Source organism: Archocentrus centrarchus, chromosome 21, assembly GCF_007364275.1.
Source record: "Archocentrus centrarchus isolate MPI-CPG fArcCen1 chromosome 21, fArcCen1, whole genome shotgun sequence".
In the NCBI taxonomy this organism is placed as follows: domain Eukaryota; kingdom Metazoa; phylum Chordata; class Actinopteri; order Cichliformes; family Cichlidae; genus Archocentrus; species Archocentrus centrarchus.
This window is the reverse complement of record NC_044366.1, coordinates 30,076,230-30,085,136: the sequence shown is the minus strand read 5'-3', so window position 1 is coordinate 30,085,136 and position 8,907 is coordinate 30,076,230. Positions and strand designations below refer to the sequence as shown.

Below are 8,907 nucleotides of genomic sequence, written 5' to 3'. Positions count from 1 at the left end.
GGGAGCTTAGTGTAAAAGCGAAGCTCTCGATTTACTGGTCAATCTACGTTCCTACCCTCACCTATGGTCACGAGCTTTGGATAGTGACTGAAAGAATAAGATCGCAAATACAAGCGGCAGAAATGAGTTTCCTTCGAAGGGTGGCTGGCCTCTCCCTTAGAGATAAGGTGAGGAGTGCAGCCATCCGGGAGGGGCTCAGAGTAGAGCCGCTGCTCCTCCATATCGAAAGGAGCCAGTTGAGGTGGCTCGGGCATCTGATTAGGATGCCTCCTGGCCGCCTCTTAGGTGAGGTGTTCTGGGCATGTGCCACCGGGAGGAGGCCCCGTGGTAGACCCAGGACACGCTGGAGAGATTATATCTCTCGGCTGGCCTGGGAACGCCTTGGGGTCCCTCCGGATGAGCTTGAGGAGGTGGCTGGGTAGAGGGAAACCTGGGCTTCTCTGCTTAGGCTCCTGCCCCCGCGACCCGGCCCCGGATAAGTGGAAGAAAATGGATGGATGGATTTTGACTTGTTTTAAGGACATTACATCAAAGTTGGATCAGCCTGTAGTGTGTTTTTCCACTTTAATTTTGTGTGTGACTCCAAATCCAGGCCTCCATTGATGATTTTTGTGATTTTGCTGTCAGCACATTCAACTTTGTACAGAGCAAAGTATTCAATTAGAATATATTTTATTCATTCAGATCTAGGATGTGTTATTTGAGCGTTCCCTTTATTTTTTGAGCAGTATATATATATATATATATATATATATATATATATAATGACATACTATCAAATTATCACTTCTGGCTAGGTATAGTAAATTATAAATTAATTCATAAAGACAATACCACAAGGGAAAATGTATTATGTACATATTATGCACATATGTATATTTCAGACTGTATAATCAAAAACAGATATATAGGATGAGCAAGTTAGGGGTAGGAATTAATAATAAGAAGGAGCATTTTCCTCCTACTCCTTTTAGAACAAAAAAGTCATTGATTGCATGTCAGCTTGTTTTTTATGTATATTAACTTACATGTTCGAAATAAAGATTGATTGATTTATTAAACCAGAGTTAAACTACAATAACTGAAGTATAAATACAACATGAACTTAAAATGTTTATTTTATCACCCAAAAACACTTCATTAATAACCAGAATGTAAATTAAAATGAATATTAATATCAATTCAATCTCCTAAAAATAGGGTTACAGTTTGTGAGTTAAATTAATGAAAGTTATATATATATTTTACACATTTTATATTTTCTTGTACTTCCAGAGATACAATGCACTAACATGAAAATGTTCTGAAGCTAAGAAAATTTGGTTATGTGAAATGAAGTGAAGTGTTTTGAATAATTTCAACAAACTGATTACAGAACAAATTACTACACTTTAGCATTCACTTTGAATACAGGAAAGGTTTTTGGCTTGAGAAAGAAGCCTTTTCAGGTGTTTAGAAATTTTCCTCATTTTGAGCCCATATATGAATGGATTAAACAAAGGATGATAGAGCACTATTTGTAAATTCATTATTATACGTGCAGTTTTTGGAAAATCTGATTCCACTCGAGCTATGATTATATCATATACAAAAAACAAAGTGAGACTGATTAAAACTAACAGGTGGGGTAAACAGGTCTCTGCAGCTTTCTTCTTAATTTCTTTACAACTTCGATAAGAAACTATAAATATTTTTGTGTACGTGAAAACTATAAAGAGCATAGGAAGTATTACAAGATCTAGTAACAAAACTAAACCAAATACAGTAATTAATCTTGGTCTTGCACACTGAAGAGTGTAAACTGCATTGTTACAAAATATTCCTTTTATATTAAAGTCACACAGTTTAGTTTCAGCACTCGCTATTGCTTGTACTGCAATATGACAAGCAGGTGCGACCCAAGCTAAAACCAGGAAAATAATGACAGTGGTTTTTCTCATGATAGTTTGATATTGCAGAGGTTTGCATATAGCCACATATCTGTCATAGGCCATGGCAGCCAAAAGAATGAACTCTGACATGCCTACAGTGTAAAACATAAAAAACTGAAAGAGACAGGATGAATATGACATGACTTGTTTTTCAGATAAAAAGTCAATCAGAATTTTGGGGTAAATAATTGTACTGTAAAGAACACAGTTCAGGAGCAAAGCTGCAATGAAAATGTACATAGGCTCATGAAGGTTTTTATGAATACAGATTAGATACACAATAGCAGAATTACTGCAGATTATTAGAATATATATTGTAAACATAATAAAAAAATAAACATATCTGTACTTGTTAACTTCTAAATACCAGGCTAGAGTTACATATGTAACATTTAACTCTTCATCCATTATTGTTTTTAAAGACAAAGTATAAAGACAAAAGTATAAATAAAAACAACAAACAAGCATACAGAATTATACTAACATACAACCTGTGTTGTGTCCTATTCATAAAGATATTTGAACTATCTTGGAATACATTCATCAATCAAATACACACATGAATCATCTGAGTCTGTGGAAGGTTTTTATCAGGTTGTTTCATCCTCTAGGGATTGTTTAGCTTCTTGTAACTGAGGTTTCAGGACTCCACAATTAATGCATCCTTTCATTTCACTGTGAACCCTCACCATGTTTTGCTATAAGTTCTGTTTTTTTTTTTTCAACACTAAAATTTCAGTAGCCTTGGAAAATATATGTGGTTTGATATCTTCAGTGCATTCAGGTTTATACTTTTATTTCCACAAGGAGCTCTTCTCTTTGATTGTCAGAATGAATGTCAGAATGCATTTTATTGGCCATTACAAGTCGTATTCTAGTGCAAAATTTAAGTACATGTATCCATTCAGCACACACTTCCGCTTTTTAATAGTGCCATTGCTTGTTATAGAATCAATTTCTTTTTTTTCATAATTTTGAAAGCGATCTATGGATCTAACTGTAAATATCAGTTTTTGATGCAACAGTTCCCCGACCCAAGCTGATTTACTGACTTACTTTTGTTCATAAAGTAAAAAAAGAGTAAAACTAAGTCCCAACAATTAGATTGAAGGAGCAATAATTCTAGGGAAAATTCTAGTAATAATTCTTGTAGCTCAGGAGGTAGAGCAGTTCACCTACTAATTGGAAGGTTGGAGCTTCAATTCTTGGCTGTGTATGCCAAAGTATCCTTGGACAAGATACTTAACCCTAAGTTGCTCTTTGACATAAGTTTTGGAGTGTGAATGTTAGACACTTTAAAAGCGCTTATCTTCATATGGAAGTGCTTGTGTAAGTGCTTTGAGTGCTCAGACAGAGTAGAAAAGCGCTATATAAGTACTAATCCATTTTTCCATATAAACCAGAAGAGTTGCACTTCACCGTGTCCCAGAGCACCGTTTCCTTCCAATAATCGGTTTGCGGTTTGTAAAAAGCATACACAACAAAAACTTAGTAATCCAGTTGTTTTATTGATCTGATCAGCTGCTAATAACACTTCCTAAGTCTGAATTATCAGCATGAACAATCTTGTTTTTAATGCAAGTCACTAACTAGTCACTAACTATTAGTAAGTCACATAATTTTGCTGGGAACTGTAGTTTTTTTTTCCCCCAAGGCCTCTCACAGCTTCAGGGATTTTATATTTAATAAGTAGCCCAAAATTGTCATTTGAGCTCAGTTTTTCATCTTCTTCTCCCATGCTGGTCATTATTTTTCTTTCTGAAATCCAGAATCCAGAATCTCATTGGAAGCTATAGGAGGCATTTAGAGGCTGTTATTTCTGCAAAAGGAGGATCTACTAAATATTGTTTTATGTTGGGGTACCCAAACTTATGCCCCTGCCTAATTTTCTTTAAATAGTTATTACACACTTTCTGTAAATCCTATAAACTTCATTTCACTTCTCAAAGATCACTGTTTTTGTCTGCTATATGATTTATTTAACTGAAACTACTGATCCGAATAACCAATGATTTATAAAGGCCTTCCCAGGGAAGTTGATGAGTGTGGTCCCCCTGAAGTTGGAACACACCCTCCAGTACCTTCTCTTAAAAAGTGGGATAATGACCCCGGTTTATCAATCCAGAGGCATCATCTCACAACAGTCATCAGCACTCTTTCACCAATGTAACAATGTGGCCAGAAAACTGCTCCTCTTTCTGATCCAATGAACAGTTTTCTAGAATCTCTTTGAGGTCAGCCAAGTCTTGCTCTGTGGTCTTACCAGTCTCCTCCCACAGCCAATGATTCAGCCAATGCCATTATGCATGGCCTAAAAAGTAATTAAAAATCTAGGATGTTCAGTAGCAAAGCTGCAATGAAAACAATTTTGATTAGTGCAAATGAGGTATAGAGTAGTACAATTTCTGCAAATTAGTAGAACACAGGGCAGCACGGTGGCGCAGTGGTTAGCACTGCTGCCTCACAGTTAGAATAACATCTGGAAGGTTCGATTCCACCTTGGTCCAGGCCTCTCCCTCTCCCTGTGTAGAGTTTGCATGTTCTCCCCATGCTTGAGTGGGTTTCTTCCGGGTACTCCGGTTTCCTCCCACATTCCAAAGACATGCACTTACTGGGGTTAGGTTAATTGGCTACACTAAATTGCCCATAGGTGTGAATGTGAGTATGAAAGGTTGTTTGTCTCTCTGCGTTGGCCCTGTGACAGGCTGGCGACCTGTACAGGGTGTACCCTGCCTCTCGCCCTATGACAGCTGGGATAGCTGCCCCCTGCGACCCTGAACAGGATGAGTGGAAGCGAATGGATTAAAAAGTAAATTTAAAAAATTAAAAAGTATTTAATGGACAAAGGAGAAAGAAATTATAAAACAGATGAATGAAAACATTTAAGAGGTTTAATGCTGAGACTTGCATTAATGTAGAATATGTGTTTAATTATGATTGCAGATACCTGAACTTTGATTTTTATAAACTGTTAAAGTCAGACATGACATAGTTAATAACCTTTTTCACCCTCCATGGATTTCATTAATTTCTCAACACAAAACTACCACCATTTGAGGTGTGAACCTAAAGATGTTACACTTTGTTTGCATATGTGACAATAAAGATATACGTAATGGTACGTATCAACAGAACGTTTTTGGATGGGAGGGGTTATGTGGATTCCTAGCACTGCTCTAGGCAGTGTCACACAGAAGTTTTGTTTTTTCATACTGTTACATGTCCTGCAAAACAAACTGAGGTATACTAAATTTGAGATAGTTCAAGGCTGCATAAAAATACTGCAGTTAGTATAGGATAAAAAGTTAGCTGGCCCCAGTGTGGTGAAGTTATGGTAAAGTCTGTGTTGGACTGGTGCACAGTGGCTGCATTGTTCATGGTCAAGGTGTGGTTTCATCAAGTATAGCAGAGATGAATTTGAATTTAAGCAGATGATGATTTGAGTCATTCACTCAATTCCACCTTTATACTAACTGTATACTGTCTAGTATAAAGATAGTATAAACAGTATACTGCCAGTGTAAGGGAAGGAAATTTTCCGTATGCAGAGCCAGTACTGATCTTAGAGTCCCCCAACCTGCCAAATCCTCTTGCTGGAAAGAGGATCCAAGTGGCCAAATAGAAAACAGTACATTCTTTAAAAAATGCAAAAAACCAAACCGAAACAAAAAGCAGTCAAAAATTACTTTCATCCACAGTTATTTATTAGCACAGAAGTGTGAGACAAGGTAGACATGAGGGAATTTCACATTACAGATGTTACAAATGGATACATGCCTGTTAGATGCCAGGGCACAAAAAGAGTAGTAAATAAACCACTGAAAAAGACCACCTACTGTAAATAGAATATAATCTGAACTAATGTCAAAGTAACAGTGAAAACAAACCTAAGAACATGGTGGTTTTGGTGAGTCCAAAAATAGTAGTTTGTGCATATTATTAGAATAATGTTTCTGATACCTACCATAATTTATACATACTACATTTGCTGATAATCATATATCAGCACAAAGTAAACACAAATGAGTAAGCCAGGCCGTTAAGGATTTAAAGAGGATAAAAGAATAAACTGAAACAATTTGACATTATTGTGAAATATGTATCTGACTCCCTAAATACTTCAGATACTTCAACTAGGAGTGCACTGGGCGTGTTTATATTTTTGAAGTGTATCTGTATGAGAATTTTGTACATTTTGTTACAAAAGCTCTCAGCTTTTAACTTAAAAAAAAAAAAAAAGCTGGATGCCTGAACTCGTGTTTTAAACCTTGTTCAGAAAATAAGTCAAAAAGAAACATACCTGGAAGGCACACATAATAACTTGTGTGCATTATTAGACATTATATTCCTGAAATAAGCTTTGTTGGGAAATAACAACACAACCTTAACTTATAATGTATATCTTATTATCAATGCTCATTTTCTTAACACCCCCAGAGCAAGTGCTAAACACACTGTGACATTCTGCTAATTACTCTGATGGGAGAAAAGGGACATTTTTTAATGCTGTACATTTTCTTGTACATGTACAAACACCACAATATAGTAAAATGAAAAAGATTTTGAATGATTGTTGGGAGGATTTGATTATTAAATGATAAGCTTATTAAACAACTACAACGAAATGGCTGCAGAAGAGATGAGTCCACCTTAGCATTCAGTATTAGTATATGAAACAATTTTGGCCTGACAAAGCAACCTTTTTAAATGTTTGGAAATTTCCTTCATTTTGAGCCCATATATGAATGGGTTAAACAAAGGATGATATAAAACTGCTTGTAATGTCATCATTAAGCGTGTAGTTTTTGAAAAATCTGATTCCACTCGAGCTCCGATTACATCATAAAGACCTAAACAGGAAAAGCTGATTAAAACTGACAGGTGAGGTAAACAAGTCTCTGTAGCTTTCTTCCTAATTTCTTTACAACTTTGATAAGAGACTATAAATATTTTTGTATATGTGAAAACTATGAAGATCAGAGGAAGCATTACGAGATCTACTAAACCAACCAAACCAAATACAACAAAAAATTGTGATTTTAAGCACTGAAGAGTGTATATTGCATTGCTACAAAAGATTGCTTTTACATTAAAGTCACACAGTTTAGCTTCAGCAGTTAGTACTGCTGGCACTGCAATATGAGAAGCAGGTACAACCCAAGCTATAACTAGGAAAATACTCACAGTGGTTTTGCTCATGATGGTTGGATATTGCAGAGGTTTGCATATAGCCACATATCTGTCAAAGGCCATGACTGCCAAGAGAAAGAACTCTGAGCAAGCTAGAGTGTAAAATACAAAATACTGAAAAATACATGCTGAATATGATATAATCTGTTTTTCAGATAAAAAGTCAATCAGAAATTTAGGGAAAACACTTGTAGTGTAAAGAGCACAATTAACCAGCAAAGCTGCAATGAAAATGTACATAGGCTCATGAAGGTTTTTATGAATACAAATGAGATACACAATAGTAGAATTACTGCAGATTATTAGAATATATACTATAAACATACAATAAAAATAAACATATCTGTATTTATTAATTTCCACATAACCATCGATTGTTATATAGGTAACATTTAGCAACTCATCCATTTATGTCTTCAAAAGCAATGTTTTCAAATTGCATGACCAGTAGTGAAAAACAAACAAAAAACAAAACAAACAAACAAAATACTCAAAACTGTAACAACAAGCAACCTGTGTTGTATGTTGTTTTCATTCAAAGACACCTGAATGTGTAATGCACTCATTCAATATGTTCAGCAGTAAATGTGAACATTCAATGTCTCTGGAAGGTTTTTTATCAGGTGGCTTAAGCCTGCAAGGAGCTGAACTCTGGAGGTAGGTCACACCTTTGTTCAACCTCTTTTACTTGACAGTACAGTCTGTTACTCAATCTTTCCAACTCACAATATCAGTTGTAGCATTTTACAATATGTAACCTGCCTGCTCTGTTTGAAATGAATGTTAGCAATTACTACAGATTTAAAGCACAGTGGTCACTGCCATGTTATACAGTAGTCAGTTATGTTCATAACATAACCCAGCTGAGCTAGAAAACAACATCCTCATCCTTGTGATCTTTGTTACCAAAGTGGTTTTTCCTTCTCTCAATTATCAGCAACTTTGGAAGGCCACATGTGCACTGGATTTGATGCTTTCACACATTTGATGCTGTCAGGTGCACACTTTGTTAGGGCCCAAGCACAAAATGTGCCAAGGCCCTATTGTATCTGCTCCATTTCTTCTTATATTAATATTTTTGAACAAATGAATTGGCGGGTGGGCCTTAACATGGTCAAAACCCATGAAATTTTGCACATGCATCTGGTCTTGTGAAAATTTACGTACTTTAATGGTTTTGGGCACAGGCGTTCCCAAACTGGCTTGATAGCACCACCTATAATGTTCCAAAAGAAAAAACCCCACTGCTGAGTTTTACGTAGATTTATAAAATTTGGTGTGCCTATGTAACATGTCAAGATACACAAAAAATCCTCTTGAAACAACATGGTACACAAAACAGGAAGTCTGCCGTTTTAAATTAATTAGGTGATTTTGGCCCAGTTCTAGCCCTCTGACCGTTTCAAACTGCTTGTAGGGTTTTCACAGGACCAGTCTAAACTACAGGCCTGGGTGAATGTAAATTGCAAACCTGGTTAGTTTTTGTTCAAGAGCATGGTCGTGGTGCATCATTCACCATAAAATTTTAATTGGCTATCATTCACTACATTATCCAGTCTGCTCCCAACTTCTCAAGTGTAATAAGGCTCTACCCTTGAATGCAACAATATGGATATATTTTACAGGTGTCTCAGTGCCACCTAGTGGGAACAGGAAATGTCATGTTTTACACTTTAAGGTACAGCTTTAAGGTGGTCGAGGAGAATCATCTCAAGTTTGCCCAGGAAAGCCTCAAGGAGTTGGTCTTACATTATCTTGAAAACTGTGAGTTTTGGTCAAAGGGTAT

The 8,907-nt window shown here is 36.2% G+C and overlaps 2 protein-coding genes across 2 annotated transcripts; both read right to left on the bottom strand.

Annotated features, from left to right (window-relative positions):
* Positions 1-1,391: 1,391 nt before the first annotated feature.
* Positions 1,392-2,339, bottom strand: LOC115801071 (olfactory receptor 4D6-like). Its single transcript, XM_030758774.1, has one exon. The coding sequence runs from the start codon at positions 2,337-2,339 to the stop codon at positions 1,392-1,394; it is 948 nt and encodes a 315-aa protein (XP_030614634.1).
* A 4,242-nt stretch (positions 2,340-6,581) lies between these two features.
* LOC115800182 (olfactory receptor 13C2-like) lies at positions 6,582-7,529 on the bottom strand. The gene has a single exon (XM_030757435.1). The coding sequence runs from the start codon at positions 7,527-7,529 to the stop codon at positions 6,582-6,584; it is 948 nt and encodes a 315-aa protein (XP_030613295.1).
* Between the last annotated feature and the right edge of the window lie 1,378 nt (positions 7,530-8,907).